We start from the raw sequence: 18,199 nt of genomic DNA, 5'->3' as shown, positions 1-18,199 counted from the left end.
CCAGGAGTAAAAAAGCAGCAGTTACTGATGTTGAGAAATGCTTTCCTCCCCAGACCCACCAGTCCAGATGGATACTCGGTGCTCCAGTCTTTGACCTTCATGAGGTGGCAAAGAATGGACGATTTATAACCTTTGATATACAACCAAACCAGAACTTCCAAAAAAAGCTGCAATATGTCTATTTTATCTTCTAAATGAAGCCCTAGACACACTGGTAACTGTACTCAGTTTAGTTTATTAAGAACAAAATTACTTGCAACCCCTTAATTCCACCTGAAAGCTTATTAAGCAAAGCCTAAACGCTCTTTTCTTCTTATTGATAAGGCCCACCTTTAAAAGCCATACAGGTTGAAATTCCATAGACTGAAACAATGAATTGCCATCCTGAGCAAGTAAAGCAGCATCTCCTGTTCAGAAAAGTATATTCACCTTTGGTGTCACTAAACATTGCACCGATTTCAAAAAACTCATCTACTTGGGAAAAAAAAAATAATCTTTCTCAATGGCAAGGTGAATCACTGGAATGCTCTTTTCTTTTCTTGTCAAGGACAATGCAGGTTTGTATCAAGCCAATGTGGCAGGTTTCCCACGGGTAAGCTGCTCCTTCCTGTTGTTAATGCAAACTGGGGAGTCCCTTAATCACAATGCTGCAGCAAGGGGCTGGATGGGGAGAACCGGCAGCCATGGACAAGCTGGAAAAGATCCCCCTTACGCTGTAGAGATCTGAGGAGAGGCCAACTGACAGCCTAGGGGAAATGTCCCCTTGTCACTGCAGGCATATTTTTTGGCTCTTCACCCCCCTTAACCCAAGCCCTATGAACTGTTCTGCAAACTAATAGCCCTAGGTTTTTACAGCCTCAGGAACCTAATGAAAGCAGCTCTGTGAAACTCATGTCCCTGCCAGAGCTCCAGGCAATTCGGTCCCTCCTGGGCAGGCACCTGCACTGCAAGGTGAGCAATGATCCCTTTTGATGGACTATGCAGATACCTGGCTCTATGGAGCAGGAGGAAAGGGAGATGCTCTTCTCTAAGACCTACAGAAGATTTAGCAAATGGAGGGTGCGAGGTGGAGAGGATACCACAGGAGAAAGAACTGGTGAGAAAACACCAAGAAATTAATTATTTCAGGCTAAAGGAGATGTTTATAACTTAACTCTATCTTCCCATTTCATCTGTATCTCCCAGACCGAAATCAAACTGCTCTATTTGTCCCACCCCATCCCTCCCAGAGCGGTTCATGTCACACACACAATCTGCTGCTCCACCAGAAATTTATTTTTCTTGGATAGATTTCCCCAGCCCTTTCACTCAGGTTAAGCCAAGACACACTCTTTACTTCAGGACTTTTGAAAAGGACTAGATAATGCTGCTTCATGCCAAGCCACCAGGCATGCGTCAGAAAAGTCTCTGTAGAGAAAACCAAGCCAGTTTCCACCTTCTGAGCGAACTCCCCTACAGTTCAAATACAACATTTCCGGAAAGACCTCTTGCTTAGACTAATTTTATTTGCATCCTGCGTGAAGTTTGCAACAAATACCCAGCAATTTAATAAAGAGTTGGAAAGGGAGAAAAGAGAGATGAATGTTAGTCCATTTCTTTAATTTGGATCCTTTGCAATCAACAGTGTGTTATTTAATACCGGGCTGTGATTTGCAAGAACAGATTCTTTTGAGAATAAAGGTCTATTTTTAGAAGGTGTTTTGATCGGCAGCATTGAAACATCTTATACAAGAGACAGAGCTTCCATCTGCAAGGGGATTTTAACAGGCTGGACCGCTGGGCCGAGGCCAATGGCATGAGGTTTAACAAGGCCAAATGCCGGGTCCTGCACTTGGGGCACAACAACCCTATGCAGTGCTACAGACTGGGGGAAGAGCGGCTGGAGAGCTGTACAGAGGAGAAGGACCTGGGGGTGTTGGTTGACAGTCGACTGAACATGAGCCAGCAGTGTGCCCAGGTGGACAAGAAGGACAATGGCATCTTGGCTTGTATCAGAAATGGTGTGACCAGCAGGTCCAGGGAGGTGATTCTCTCTCTGTACTCTGCACTGGTGAGACCGCACCTTGAGTACTGTGTTCAGTTCTGGGCCCCTCACCACAAGAAGGATGTTGAGGCTCTGGAGTGTGTCCAGAGAAGAGCAACAAGGCTAGTGAGGGGGCCGGAGAACAAGTCTTACGAGGAGCAGCTGAGAGAGCTGGGGTTGTTTAGCCTGGAGAAGAAGAGGCTGAGGGGAGACCTTATTACTCTCTACAACTACCTGAAAGGAGGTTGTGGAGAGGAGGGAGCTGGCCTCTTCTCCCAAGTGACAGAGAACACGACGAGGGGGAATGGCCTGAAGCTCCGCCAGGGGAGGTTCAGGCTGGATATCAGAAAAAAAATCTTCACAGAAAGAGTCATTGGGCACTGGAACAGGCTGCCCAGGGAGGTGGTCGAGTCACCTTCCCTGGAGGTGTTTAAGGAACGGGTGGATGAAGTGCTTAGGGACATGGTTTAAGGGAGTTAGGAATGGTTGGACTCAATGATCCAGTGGGTCCTTTCCAACCTGGTGATTCTATGATTCTATGATTCATCATTATCCCAAATCTCCTCGGTTTCTCAGACAATCATGAGCTCAGTCTCATTGGGAGGTTTCTGTAAGAGACAGGTAAACTTCAGAAGGGTTTTCTTATTCTTTTGGGGGAGAGGAAAGGGGAGTGAATGGAGCATTGCTTACCTTAGTCACTGCCTTCCAGGAGTTATGCTCTTCTACAGAAGCTCATACCGGATTCATTCAGGTTATTTTTTATTTACAAGCAAAAGCAAAGCCTGTGGTATCCTGTGTCTAGAAGCCAGAGCAAGAGCCAAAAAATTTCAGCTGCGGCAACTTTCAGTCAAGTGATCCATGATCAAAAGCAGCACATGAGAAAAGTCTGTAGCACCATGTCATCTTCCAGACATTAATGCCTGATAAATTTTAAACAGGTTCACACAAAGCAAAGAACAGAACAGATTCTCAATCTACTGCAAACAATGGTGTCAGGCTGACAGCATATTTAACAGGCCAAGGCCTGATGCATCATCATGTTACAAACACGATCACTTCCTCTTACAGCGAATCACCCTGGGCTAACCCTCAGAATCTGCTGCTTTAGGACTCCGGTCTGCTCCCAGCTCCTGTCAGCGTTGTTTGCACATGTCAGAAGAAAGTGGAAAACACATGGTGTGTTTTCAAATGCATTCAAAAACTTTGAAGCCAAGCATTTCACAACAAAAGCCAACACAAGAGTAACTGTATCGGAAACAAAGAGGCATCACTGCAAGTCGATTACTACACAGCCTCAAAGGGTCCAAAGGGCCAAGCACGCTGGACAGCCAAAGGATGACACAGCATCACTTCCCCAGGCCTAGAGGATTCCCAGCTTTGGAACAGATACGACAAATTTTTTCCACTACCATAGCTGGAAGGAGCTGCTGTCATAACCAGAACCACAACACAACCATTGTACTCCTGTACCGCCCTCTTGCTCACAGGGTGAGTGGCTCACAACTAGACCATTGGTACTAGAGACCACTGAATGTTTTCACCTTAAGAAAAAGACAGACCTGAGCACAAAGGGAAAAAGTCCCTCTGAAATTATCATACAATCTCTGACTATAAATGCCAGGACTTTAAAAACTACATTAGCCAGCACTAAGCTAACAGGCACTTACAGTGATTAAAAACGCGTGTATCCAAGGGAGATCTCTGCATTATTTTTCACATTCTCCCAAGACATTTCTGTGAAGCAAGAGAGGACGCTTCTTTGTTCAGTGCTCTGCCCTAACACGTGTCAAAACCTGATCAGAGGTACAATGGAGATGATTAATCCTCAAGGAAGTCAAGCAGCTGCTGTTTTTCGTGGCTGAGGAGAAGGGGTGCCACCTATTTGCTCCACTGCATGGCAAGAGACACCAGCAAAAGCCACAGTTGTAAGCAGATAGTCACAAATTCTCAGAATCCCCAAACATCACTAAACAAACAAAGCAAGATGATTTTGGACAAGTTACTCTCAGAAATAAGGCTAAACACAGGAGAGCTCCATCACTTCAATTAATCCTCCCATTTGCACCAGGCTAGCAGTTCTCAAGGGCAGCAGGGGCAGGCAAACACACATCCCAGTATCTGACCAAAATTCCCCATCACCGCGCAATAAGCAGCCAACTCGCTTTAAAACTCCAATCAATCTCTACAGGACCAGAAGAAAAGTTATGGGAGAAAAGGCTTCACCAGACATGGATTCCTCAAAATTTTGTTTTCAGCCTCTCAAGCAGGAAGAAATAGTCCCATTTTCTCCCAGGCCTAATAAATTTAAGTTAAACCAAATATTTTTCCAATTAGACTACTACAGCCAGACCCAGAACAGGAAGATTACTATATGTACTCATTTGACTAGCTGAGAAATTCAAACACCTACATCAGAGAGGGGGAAAAAACCAGAAAATCCTACTAGAAAGCTCCAAAAGGAAGGGAGAAAAGTTTCAATTATATAAGGCAAACATTTAATGTAGCGCAGTGCTCTAGATGCAGATGGTTGTTAACAAGCAGACAAGAACTAGATGAAAGCAATTTTGAGGAATGCCGCAACATCAGAGAGCAACAATACAGAGAGGATTCCTAGAGCAGACGCACGAGTAACGCTCAGCTACAGCAACAGACTCTCCTTAGCGGGAGCACTTCGTTACTGCTGTGAGAGACTGCGGAGGTTACCTCCTCAATGCTGAATTTTTAGTCATCACTTGCTCCAAGCATAAAAACTAAAAGCATGAGGGAATTTATGATCAAAGCCTTCACGGACATGACAACAATGAAGAAAAACCATGATATTTTCCATACAGCTTGTCCTCTCCAGGAGCTGCGTTACTGGGAACCAAGAGGTTTTCAGATATCACCTTTTTAAGTTGTGGGAAGGATGGAAAAAGAAAGGAACAAAGAGGAAAGTGGGTCAAGACAACCAGAGTTCCTGGGCAGCCAACCCACCAACCGGGCAGTGGTAAACCTCAGTCCAGCAGGAACTCTGCTGCAGAAGTGACCAAAGGCCAGAGAGCAGAGGAGAGAGCAAACAGGCAGCTACTGCCTGTGGGATGGAGGGAAGAGCAAAGGGGAGAGAAACTCATATACATGTAGAGAATTCAGGGAAACATAGTTGATGAATGTTCGCTAGGTCTTCATACAGCCATCAAAAGGCTTAATGAAGTCACCTTTCCTTTAATTTATTACAGGTGAGTGCATTGTCCTAGCACAGATTCACTTGCTTAAGCACAAGAAAACATTAGTGAAATAGGCAACTCAATTTGCAGAGCAGCTAATCTGACTAGGGTTACCTATACCAGCTGGAGAGGCATTTGTTTCATGAGTTTAACATAACCAAAGCATGCCTGGTAACAGCAAGCAATGGGGAGGGGAAAGGCAGATCTATGCCATGACAACTAGGATGGGTAATGAAAGATTTCTCTCCACAGAGGAGACTATTTTGAAAATAAGTAGTGCCCCAACTGCCAGCACATGGGAGAATTGGCTGCAAAAATAAGTAGAATTCCTTCTACTAAAAAGACAGAGGCATGAATGCAGGAGGGGAACTCATGGAGAAGTGAGAGGAGGGGAGCCACGGCATATCTGACAAGTCAAAGATTGACACGAAAGAGTGAACAAGTCCTGAGCTGCTGTAACTGGAGACAGATGGGATTTCAGCCTGTTAGTAAGAATTCAAAGAACAGCTCACATTCATAAAACAGTATTTAAAACACCCCCTTCCCCTACCCGCTCTCCCTCACAAGTGACATACTTGAGAAGCCAGTTTGAGATCAAATACATAAGACAACAGCAATCAAAGCCTTCAGGTAAGAGTTTCTACAAGTATCACTTATTAAAAATTGGTTTAAACAACCCAGAGTTAAGTTGGTTTGGGCTCCTCTCCCGTTTCCAGAGGCAAGGAGATGGGGATGATGAGGGGGTGAGCAAGGGCTGAATATGGAAAGTTGTCCTTAGGCACAATATGAGTCACCACATAGAAGAAATTTTAAGTGGTTGGCTACTACTCAGATTTATTTTATTTAAAATGGTGAGGCCTTGACCAATATGCGCACAACAAACCTTTGAGAAGGCATTAGATGACACTCAGGTGTGCATATTATGATTAAATATACTTGAAAATTAATCTGTATCAATTTAATCTGCCTTGACAAAGGAGAAGCGTTTCATGACTTGAAAGATTTCCTAATGTGGTTGTTTCTTGAAATTATTTCCTGCGGTCTCAGTACAAACAGCATCTTCCCTTTGACTTTCAGAAACTCCTGCGAATGGCAAGAGAGCTACCGACAACACCGAAGGAGCAGAAAGAGAATAATTTTCTTGTTTTAGTAGAAAGCCAATACCACAAAATGTTGCATACATGGAGCAAGAGCCCTGCAAGTGTTCTGCATTCAAAATGCAGAACCACAGAAGATTAATTGTCTCCTTTTTTTTTTTTTTTTAAATAGCCAGAGCTGGAATAGCAGAAGTCACATGGACAAGGGCTCCAATTCACATAAAAACCAGGCAGATTTAGTTGGTGTGACTTTAATTTACACTGCTGGCGCAGCCTAGGAATGGAGATTCTGCTGAACAGAAATATTCTCCCCTTGGCTGCTGGGATGTAAGCCTCCAGCAGAGAAAAAACCCACTAGGAACGTGGAAAGCCATTACCTCTTCACATCAATCAGGAACTTTATCCAGATCAAGAACTAGGACCACAGCAATTAAACTCTGTCAGAAGCTGACAAGACATGCCAAGCCCAGATCACCAAAAGCACCTTCAAAGCCACTTGTCTCTTGCTCATTTCCCACCTCTGAACTGGACGTATGCCCCTCCATGCGCAGACACAGCAGGGCACTCTGTTTTCGTCTGTGCCAACACCCAGGGCCCGACAGGGCCTGAAGAAGCAGCAATGGGCAGAGGCCACAGGCGAAAAGTCATGCCCCGCTGCAGAGCCGCTGCACCAGACCTTCCAAGATTCTGCAGGAGTACACAAGGCACAGGCCACCAGCAACTGCCAAACCCAGCTCTGGACACATTCACCTCCTCCTCAAGCACTCTTGAGGCCAGACACTGGGTGACAGCATCCAGAATGCAGAAGCAAGATGAAACAAAGCCAGGGTGCAAGAGTTTCTCTTCCTGCAGTGCAATGTACCTTTACTCAGCATAACAGCTTCCACGAGTGAAGCCGCTCATCCCACTGGATGGCCCACTGCCTGCAAGTACAGAGAAGGAGCAGCAACGCTTGCAACATCCCGCGGCCCAGGAATGAACCAGAACGAAGCGCTGCCCCATGAAAAGGAGGTGGCCTCTCCAAAGTTACATGGGCCAAAGGAACGCGTTAACTGCTCGTCAGCATCTGATGCAGACAGAAGCCAAAAGCAGGGCAGAACTGGCTTTCACTATGCCCACGCTTTGCAATTACGACAGAGGAAAATCAGGAAGCAGTGATGCAGAGCCTGGCAAAGAACTGTTGGGAACCTCCGGTGTTGGGAACCTCCAGCCAGAAGTCAGCTGCACCCAGAGGGCACCAACCATCACAACGACCTGCTCATGGCAGCCTACAAGCCACAAGCTACTGGGGCAAGGCCAGAAGCTCACAAGGCTAAATACCTAACTTAATAATAGAAAAATTAAATATCTAACTTGATAACAGAAAACCACAGATAAGATACACGGAAGCGAGACGTTCGTGCACTGATGTTTAAGCTAATCTGGAAAGTAGGAATTTCTTGCCAGGTTCCTATAAGTGATTTAACTGCACAGTCATACAAACCGCAGCGCCTTTTACTGCCCTCCACTGACTCTGGTCACCTGGAAACCTGGGGCTAGGAGTACGACTGCTGACCCACAACTCAGACTTACACCCACATAAATATGCGCGCACAAACATCCCTCTCTAAACCCCTTTTCTTCAGGAAATCCTTTGTTTGTGATTTCTGCCTACTGGATCTACATAAAAACCCTTTGCTTCTTACCCAAGAGTGGATTGGATTTGACAATGTAATGTAACGTCACCAGCCCTGGAACAGCAGAAGCTCAATATTGGTTATTAAGTACAAGCTGCCAGGGAATTCACTAAAGGCAGACTGCCTGCAAATCTGTATGAACTACTCTGCTACAAAGGCTTCTATGCAGAGACATCCAATTTTAACTCAACCAAGCTTACAGAGACTCCCATGAAGAAGAAGTAGATGAGTTCCAACTGCATACATGTGCGGATGAAATGTACCTCTAAGATAAAATATTTATTATCTGGGGAACAAGTGACAGCAGAACATTTCCAAAGCTTTACCTGTAGTGTCAGAGAGGAAAGACTTTGTGGTAAACATTGCCAAGGTGACTTAAGTTCTCTTATTTTCTGTTTTCTGGCCAAGGTTCACCCTACTGATGGCTGCTCACTCTAGACAATGAATCACATCACTTGTCTCTACCTCACATCAATTTGTCTGCTCTGAACAGAAAATACAATCATACTTCTCTACAATCCACACTGCCTTCCATTAATATTTTGAAGTCCTCCCTTATACAAATAAAATCCCTGCAACATTTCTAACAATTTCATTATGTGTTACTATGGAAACTGCAAAAACGTCACAAATACAAAAGCCTAAAGCTCTGCTGCATATGGAGTACCCTGAGCTTCCTTATTTCCTGCTTTTGGCAATCTGAGGACCAAATGTTTTGAGCCTAATGAAAAATAAAAATAAACACCGTTATGGGGGGGAGGTGTTTGGTTGCTTTCAGTTGCACAATATTTTAAGCAAGCAGCCAAATGAAGCTAGATTTCACAAATCCATCCCATTGGGAGGCACTTCAAAAAGTGAAACAACACTCAAAACTATCCGACAAACTCAGTGCTGCACAGTGCTGCAAGGAGACACCAGAAAGGGCAGAGAGATCTGCAGCTGTGTGTCAGCCCTGATCCCCTTCCCCCTCTCTCCCTGACTGTGCCACTACTTAAGAGACAGCTCAAATTATGTATTTGACACAGTAAGGATGCATGTATTTAACAGATAAAGGGAGCTACAGCTCTTTAAAATAGGCTATCTTTGGGAATTAAACAACTCTGGAAAGGGCATGCTTGCACTTATTCTTAAGACAGCACAGACTAATCCACTGCAGAAGCAGGAGTGTCACGAGCTGCACCAGCCAAACTGCCACTGCCATCACAGGGAACATCTCGTTTGCAGTTGACATCATGGCTGCACATGAGCACTGGGGAGAAAACAGCCATCTGCCAAGTTGTTCACCTTCACTAACCTGATGGCTCACGACTAACTGAGGAGCCTTAAATACATCACCAGGATGACCTTCCCACGTGTCCCAGACAACTGCTGGAACAACATGGGTGTTCTGGCACAAAGCTAGAGGTTGGTTTTGAAAAGGTGCAGGCAACAAGAGAGCTATCTTCAACACCACCAATTTGCAGCAAAATTTTTGAGACACCCCATCTTCACAACAACACTGGTGAATTTAAGCTCTCCACAGGACAAGTTGCTGACTGACTATTTTAAATGTTCTCTTTCACCAAAGTATCATCCCCCTCACTGCTGATGTGATAAAATCTAACAAAGCGTTTTCTACAGAGAAACCACAGGCACCCTTAACTGCATCCCTAACTGGGCATGCATGTGCCAGGTACTCTTCCCATGAATAGCTTTTTCAGTGCTGAGGTCAAAGCTGAAACAGGCATTCCACAAAGTAACCTTATCACAGAGAAGGTCAGAGAGGGGAAGAGCCAGACATTACTTAAGCAAACCATTTCATTATATCAACGATCAGCAAGTCTTTCAAATGCAGAAAGCCAGAACCAGAAGATGTTAGAGACAACTCTGAGCGCAGTGGAGAACTGAACTGTCCCCAGGTCCCATCTGGCTCCAGAGACACGAAGGGCAACTGCAACAGACTCAACAGCAATTCAAGTTTCTCTTTCCGCTTATCTGCTGAATTACTAGTCAATGCACAGGCCTTCACCTGTTCGGGATGTTAAATCCCTCTTTTCATTCAGACATTCTACCAGCAAAAACTAAGCCAATCTCCCACATTCTCTTCTACCTAAAGTGTTTTATCTGAGGATGGCCCAGCAAAGCCCCTCAAGCCCTTCAAATCTTTGAAACCAGACACTTGCAAAATGCACCACATCCAGGGTGTGCCCAAAACACACTCTGTGGAAAAATCTCTTGGGGTAGTGCCAGTTTAGCAAAGAAAACATTTTCCCCCAGCTGGAAGTCTAGCACAGCGCTGCTGCCGAGCTAGTGCAACCAGAACACATCTCCTGGAGGAGAGAACAAAGGCGAGGGGGAAATCACTTTACTGCATAATGAAAAACAAAATCTCTCAGGAAGAAAAGCCAATGCACGACATACACCTTTATAATCTCTTAAAGGAAGCTTACGTTTGCCATCGCTCAACTTTTAATCATATAGACACTTCTCATCTTGTGTCAGTATTAGCATGAGTAAAAACGCAGCTCTGAACTGTAGCTGCTCACAGATGCTGGCGTAACGCAATACAGGAGCCTTTTTCCTGTCCCCCACAACAGTATATTAGACTTTAATACTGGGGATCAGCTCCAAACGGGGCCCCTTTCCCTTCCTCGAACAGTAACTGCAATTTCACAGGAGACTGTAGCAAAGCAGTGGTTACCACGCCAAGTCTTGAACGCCAGTTCACATTCACAAACTTCACAAACATTTTTCTCTGCTGCTACAGATGCTTTGACAGCTTTTTTCAACAAGAAGTAAAGTATATAAATATGCAACCTATCCAAAGTGCACCTGCAAGTCCTACAAAATCTGAACTAGAGCCCATTCTTACTCACTGCCCCACATGGGTAAGGGCTACAGAGACAAAAAGTAAGTTTACTGGTAATGCCAGGCACCAAATCACTTCCAGCCCTCCACATTATCTTTCGTACTCCAAGCCCCAGAGCCACAGTCCAGAAAACATGAGGTCTGACTCCAAAAAGAACAACCTCAAATCCTGCAAGAGCACTGAAGACATCTGTGAGAAAGATGCTGCTCGCATTCAACCCCCCCAATACTGAATTAAAATGCTTTCCTGCACCACAGCACCCGACTCCACTGTTACCCTTGGCACAGGTGACCCAGCGCTAAGCTCTGGTTCCCTTCTGCTCCCCTTGAGACAGCTGTGACTTCATCCCAGAAAGATAAATTTATCCAAGCATCAAACTCCCTCAGAGTGAAAGTCGGTGCCCTGCCTTAACAGAGTTTTCTGCTGGACAGCAATATGAGCACCTAACCTCCCCTCCACACTCCAATGAGGTCTGCGGAGAATCAAGGCTCACATAAAGCCAGAAACATCTTATTGGGCATCCACTGTATCTGTTAGAAGGCTGCACTGTGACCAGCATTCCCCGGAGAGTAACAACTGACTTGCTTTTCTTAAGCTCTTTCTCAAGCAGCAGTTCTCGTTTGCCCTCGCTTCTTAAAGCAAGAGGACTTGCAGAGTGTCCTACTTCTCTAGATACCCGATTAAGCATTTTTCAACAATGAACTGATCTCTGCTATTCTGCTTTAAAAGGAAAGCAAGAAACATGTTCAGGATTGCTCCTTTCTCTCCTCCCAACTGAAAGACGCTTGAGGACCTTGAACCAACATACGCTGCTGAGAGGCACGGGGATTATAGGCCATGCTAGTCAACAATATGCACATTTTCGTTAACTAGTTGAGAGCAACCAGCAGGTCAAGCACTGTGCTGTCGTCAGAGCGGACAAGCACAGCTACAAGTCAAAGAACCAAGGAAAACTCCGAAAAAAAAACAAGCAGATAACCAGAAAAGTCATAAAGAGTAGAGACCAGAAATGTAACTCTGTACCAATCAGTTACTTGGACAGGTGATCACTGTCAATGCAGCACTTGTGACCGCTAGGAAAAGCTTCCTTACTCCCCACAGTAAGGAATTTGCATTAGAATCATAGCTCCAGGAAGTCACAAATTTGAGAGATGCTATTTAACAGCTCTTTGAGACACAGGCTTCCCTTATTGTGCTCTCACTTGAAAAGCATATCAATGACGAGAAAAATCAGAATTTCAAAATCTTATTTCTCAGCCAAACTGATGCACCCAACTGCAACTGCCCTCCAACAATCACTGATGCAAGTGCCACGTACACCCCTCTCCAACGCCGGACTTTGAAATCAGTGCTGACAAAACCATCTATTAGTGAGAAATCTTCATTACTACTCCAAGTCCAGCAATTCTGAAATCAAGGCACCATGATGTGACACAGCACAGGGAGGAGCCAACACACAGGCTCTAAGGCTGTGAAATGATTCACTGCAACACTGAAGTGCAGAAGATGCTCAGATTTCCCATCAGTAAGTGGGGATAATTAAAGTGTGCTTAGGCATCATGGCCATCGGCATCATGACAACCACAGCTGAGCACACTGGAGGCACTGTCCAACTCTCATAAAAGGTGGTGTGAGATGTTAGTCACCAGGAACTGCAGTTCACTCTCAGCAGCTTGATGTAACTGCCATGCAAACAGCAACTTTTCAGATAAGAAACCTGAGCTCAAAAGTAAGCTGCAATTAAATATTTGTTTTCACTACCTTCTTAAATTTTTTTCTGTGGTACAACAACTGACATTGGGGATTGCAGAGATAAAATCACACACTGCTCACCAACTTCATGACCATGTCACTGCTCCACACCAGTAACTCAAAGGATTGACACATTCTAATCAAACTAGTCTACAGTGAAATGCAAGACAACCAAAGAAGCCAACCAGCCTTAGAAAAGCAACTCCTAGAAAAATGCACAAGCCACATGAAACATTTCCTACTTCTGAGTATTAGTACAGGACCACAGAACCACCGGGACTTGGATTACTTGCTATATCATCCCTTGGCTTTAAAGGCCACAGCCCAGCCAGCAGCTCTCTGGCACTGTAAGGAATTGGCACGCCCTGCTTCGAGCAACCTTTCACAAACAGCAGCTCCTGATCCTACCACGCCAACAACAGCATTCTAGCCCTTCCGAAGTAGCACAGGTTTTGCAGTCACAGACGGCTGCTGCCTGCGGTCACACCCAGTCAAAGAAGTTCAGTGCGATTCTTTACAGGGAGGTTCCAACCTGCCTTCGTCACACCGAGACGAGGCAAAGCTTCTCTTGATTCTAACTCTGCCACCACACACACTTTTAAAGTGACATGTTAAGAGGATCTTAGCTGCGAAGCAGAAAGTTGTACATTATTAATCTGAGAGCAAATTAAATGCAACACGGTGGTCCTCGATCCACACAAACCTAAGAACACAGCAGGATCCAACCCTGTCTGCACGCACTTTCTTGCCCCATCAGCTGCATGAGAACCAGGAGTTAAACCCAGCCCAGAGCTGGCAGGGCTTCCTAACGTGTAACGAATACCTCCCTGCTTTGTTTATGCATTACAAGACGGCCTGATTATGCCCCTGAGCTACAGCACCTTCCTGGGCAGCAGGTCCAGAAGTGCTTTAAAAAGATGTAGAAAGTTCTGAGAGATCCCAACGCCACTGGAAAGATGCAGTGATATGGTGCTCTATAGCCAAGATCAGGTACGCCCGCACAAGTTCAAATGCTTCGAAGGTCGTCCTTGACCAGATACTGATTCCGGAGTGCCACCATGCCAGAAAAACTCAAAGGTCGGCTCTTATCTAAGCACGATGTAAACATGTCTTTGTTTCTTTTCCATGCTTCTACTTGAATCCCAGAGGCAGTCGGTGGCATAGTCACTCACAGCAAGCAGGCTGCAAGACACACTGCTTGTACCACAGCCCTCACTGAAGCACGTATGCAGTTTCTCGGTGGAAGGCCGGGGCACCCAGGAGCAATACATAGCCAAGGGACACCAACTGAGGGATGAGACAGAACATTTTACACTCATTAAGATACTCCATCTTGCTATGAAAATTAAAATAATGAGAGTAAGAATCATCCTTCCAATAAATCAATTCAGCAAGCTGCAAAATCCAGCCATGCTTGAGCAACCCTACAAAGAGCCTTCGCTGTTCTGTGTTCACGCAAATGTAAAACAACGGTTCTGTACAATCAGCTGGCCCAAGGCAGCTTCCCAGTGGAAAAGTCGGCTCTTCCCCTTCCTGTCTCTTAGCACTACTTTGAAAGGAATGATATTTAGTATCCAGATGCTCATACCAGATCTTAAGATTGACTTCAGGAGTTGCACTAACAAGCACAAATGTGCATTCAGCCTCAACTCAAGCCACACCAGAGCTGGTGAGACGAAATGCCAAAGCGCCCACACCAAGAAGACAGTCAGTGCTGGGGAGATGATGACTGCGTACCCACAAGTATAAACTGCGTTAGGCTTGGTGGGCCTGGTCTAGATGCCAGTATGCACACACACCAGCTTCTGAGCCTACAGACAACAGAGGAGCGTTCTTTATATTAGCTTTGAAATCTTTGGCAGTTTAAGAGTACTCAAGAGGCTGGGGAATGTAAAGGCGTGACTAACACAAAGGGCAGAAAAGTCAGCAAAGAATTTCACGCATCACATCTGTGAATATTGCACTTCCTCTTGGGATTAAGATGAGTGGCAAAGAAATTTCACTTTGCTAGACAACACGTGAATCTGTGAAACCCACAATACGGGAAATTGAACATTACTTTGGACAGTATTGTAATCAAATGCCTCCCCTAATAACAATTACAATACTTATAAATGCAATTTTATTACTAATCCCAACAGTAAGTCTGTGGATATAAAACATCAATAAATTTATTAAACCCTCATCTCTAACAGCAGAAGAATACCCTTATGTCAGCCAGCATGGATCACATGCTCAACTATGAGCTTTGTGATGGGAGAAAGCCAAATTCACGCCAAGTTTAAGACTCGACATACAGAAATTTATCTTATGCTAACATCCCAAAACATGATGTGACATTTAGCTGGAATTTAATATTCAAGACCTGAAACATCTGCTTATCAGCACTCATCCACGAGCGTGGTCTGGAAGATGATGAAGTTACCAAGTACACAAACTGCTCACGTCCACTGACCTAGTCTAGTAAAATTTGTGTCACAAGGCACTCCACAAGCCATTAATGTTACTCTGGACAACAGGTATCAAAATGCATTCGGTTGTTTCTCTACAGAGATCTGAACAAACCCAGAATGGTGCAGGCATGCAAAAGTTCTGGTGACTATTTCCAGCCTTGACTGTAAAGATATCCGCATTCCAAACAGGACCCCTGTGACAGCAGTAGGGAAGACTTTTGTCAACTGTAGCCATATTTCAGACTGAGTGTTAAGTTCAACAGGTCCATCAGGGTGGAAGAGATTATCTACTGGTGCAAGCAAGATTGTACACAGACTAGACTCAGATTATGGCCTTTTAAGAGATTGCTTCGAAATATTGCGTGCACATTCCCAGGAAAAATTCTTGCATTTGGAAGAATTGCTCTTCTTCCTTGACCTGTCTGAGGACCTTTTGCCTTGACAAAGCTCTTCCTCCTCCACATACAAACTGACACCCAACACATATGCAAATAGCATCCAGTTAAGAACATAATTATGAGACCGTCATTATCATTTACTGCAACTGACAGTCAAGAAGAAAATTCCCAACAATTCACAAAGAGAACACTCACTTCACGCTTCCATTCGCACTTGGACCAAATCCTTTCAGAGTTTTTTTCCAGGCAGTTCATTTCACAAAAAAAGTAACTCCCCAGTCACAAGTCTGCTGTCAGCTACAGAGATTCAGACTGGCCTTACTTTACAGAACTCCTTTACCACAAAGGTTCCTATTGTAAAAAAGACAAACGTTTAATTTCAGTGTCCAACCCATCCAAGAGCGATCTGTCTGTAGTATCTGCAGCATGCTTGCACCACTCCAGCCAGCCAGCATTTCCAGGACTTCCTGCACCACAACACCAACCACTACTGCACGCATGAAACTTTCATGCTGCATGTGCTGCCCAAATTAGGATGTGTGCTGCAAATCACATCACACTAGTTTTAAGAATTACTTCTTTGATCTGTGCCCATCAAAAAATAAGTGTTCCTACACAAACCAGATTCTCCATCTGCCACCTTTCACTTTGCTCTCCCCTCATCAGAGCTAAGCAAGACACAACTACTACTTACAACGGTACGTGGGGTTGTTCGGGGTCTGCTTTGGTCAGTTCCTCCTCTTCAACATCAGACTCTCCTCCTGAGCTGCTGTCGGTGACATCAGAGTCAAACGCTTGTTCGCTGGATCTCAAGTTGGCCATACCACTGGCCGTGAATCTCTCCAGTTCATCCGATATTGAATCGCTCTTCAAGAAGCTGCTTAGGCCTTCTGACGTAACTGTCTCACTCGCAGCTTTCCTCAAGGCTGCTTCTGCTTTTCTGGTCAACATCAGCTGGCTCCGATGCCTCAGGGGGTCCAAAGTTGGAAGCTTGCTCAGAGTTTTCTCCAAGAAGCCACCCAACTGCTGCTGAATGTGTCTCTCCACCTGCTTTGCCTGTACTACCTGCAAGCGTTTCTGCAGCCTGCGGGCACGGTTCTCAATGTCTGCCTGCCGTCGCAGCAATGCCCTCGTCCTCATCTCAGAGTCGACAACACTATGGTGACCAGCCAACAGAGAAGGTTTCTGCTCCTCCAGCTTACTGCTCCCAAAGTCAGAATGACTGGCAACCTCGGGCAACCTAGTCTCTCCACTGCTGCCCTCGAGCACCCGCTGTTGCTCCATGGAATTAAGGGAAAATTTCTTTGCAGTGCTATTATTGCTAAATGGAGTTGTGTGCTCTGCATCAAGGCTTCTATGTGGAAGAGTGCAATTGGTCAACCCCGTCTTCAAGTCCCCCAGTTCAGAACCTCCTGCATTACAGTCAACACCCTGGAGGGCAGGAGAAGGATGAGCACACTTCCCACCATTCACAGAACTAGAGTTTTCATGGTCTGAAGTAGTACTTCTGGCCAATTTCTTGGCCAAGCCATTTACAGGCGCTTGTGGGAGAGGTGGCTGGCTATTAGTACTCATTGTTTTTAGATTCTCCAAAGTGAATTCCAATACCGGTTGCCTCCCCAACAGATCACTTGTTTTCAAGAAGGACTGAGATAAGAGAGAGTGAGATTTAAGGACTGTCTGCTTGTTGAAGACTCCTTGCAGCTTCAGAGGCTCTTTTGAAGAAACAGATGTTACATCTGAGCAGAGATAAGAGGCCACTAGCGGCTGCAGCTTGCCCAGCTCTTCCTTTGTAGGGCTGTTTCGGAAATCTAAACTGGGATCCTCTGGAGCAATGGCTTTCCTTTTGGTGCCGTTCGCAGCCAGGAGGATGTTGTTGGCGTTGCCGTTGCTTTCGGCACTGCCAGGAGACAAGGTGGAGGACGGGGGAGCCAGCTTGAATCGGATGTGGTGAGCTTCAGCTGCTGCATCAGTGAGAGCGGGCGCCATCGCAGCCATTCAGCACAGAGAGACAGGACGTCCAGCCTCTCCCAGTGCTGAGGCCAGTTCCACTGCCCCCCACTGCCTTTCCTGAGGGCAGCCTACAGAAGGGAAGGAAAAACACAAAGTTAGGCATCGCACTTGCAGAAAACAAAGTAAACAAGATAGTCAACAGCAGCAAAAGTTATTGACTCAACACTAGGTAAAGCCACACAAGCTCCATGTTCAGCATAGCATCCTCCCTCTGGCTACCAGCCCTCTGCTCAGCAGACCCATCCAGGCAGCTAAAACCAGAAGGCGCAACGTGCAAGACGGTCCTCAGGATCTCCATGAGCTACTGCCTGCCTGTATCTACTACCCTAACCTTTCAGTCCACCCACCCCCCAGCACATCTGCATCCTTTCAGGCCTTTGGGAAAGATCTGGCCCCGGTTACACCCATTTCTCAATGTCACCCGCTCATCAGCCTAATCTTTAAAATCCTTGAGCTACACCTGCAAAAATGTTTTCACTGTTTCTACTGCCAGCTCAGGCACGTTAAAAATTACAAATCGGAACTATAACCTGTGACAGAGACAGGGCTTGAGGGGAACAGACCTTCATATGCTTACACTTCTCATGGCTAAAGGAACCTTACCCACTTCCCTGAAAGCTCTGGATTTGAAGGAAGTCATTTCCATGGTGTATATGAAACCCACTTTCCCAGAAGTACATTTCCAAATAAGCCAGGTGATTTCCACTGTTAGCATTTCCCATTTCTCTTTCAAGAA

The 18,199-nt window shown here is 45.4% G+C and overlaps 1 protein-coding gene across 1 annotated transcript in view; it reads right to left on the bottom strand.

The window, feature by feature from the left end:
• KANSL1 (KAT8 regulatory NSL complex subunit 1) overlaps positions 1-18,199 on the bottom strand; it is an 83,320-nt gene that overhangs the window by 55,777 nt on the left and 9,344 nt on the right. Inside the window, 1 exon segment of the mRNA XM_054088227.1 lies at positions 16,145-17,531. Within this exon segment, the coding sequence (XP_053944202.1) occupies positions 16,145-17,448 (1,304 nt within the window). The 5' untranslated portion in view covers positions 17,449-17,531.

Source organism: Cuculus canorus, chromosome 25 (genome assembly GCF_017976375.1).
Source record: "Cuculus canorus isolate bCucCan1 chromosome 25, bCucCan1.pri, whole genome shotgun sequence".
Classification (NCBI taxonomy): Eukaryota; Metazoa; Chordata; class Aves; order Cuculiformes; family Cuculidae; genus Cuculus; species Cuculus canorus.
Note: the sequence above shows the minus strand (reverse complement) of the source record. Positions and strands in the feature narration are given on the sequence as shown.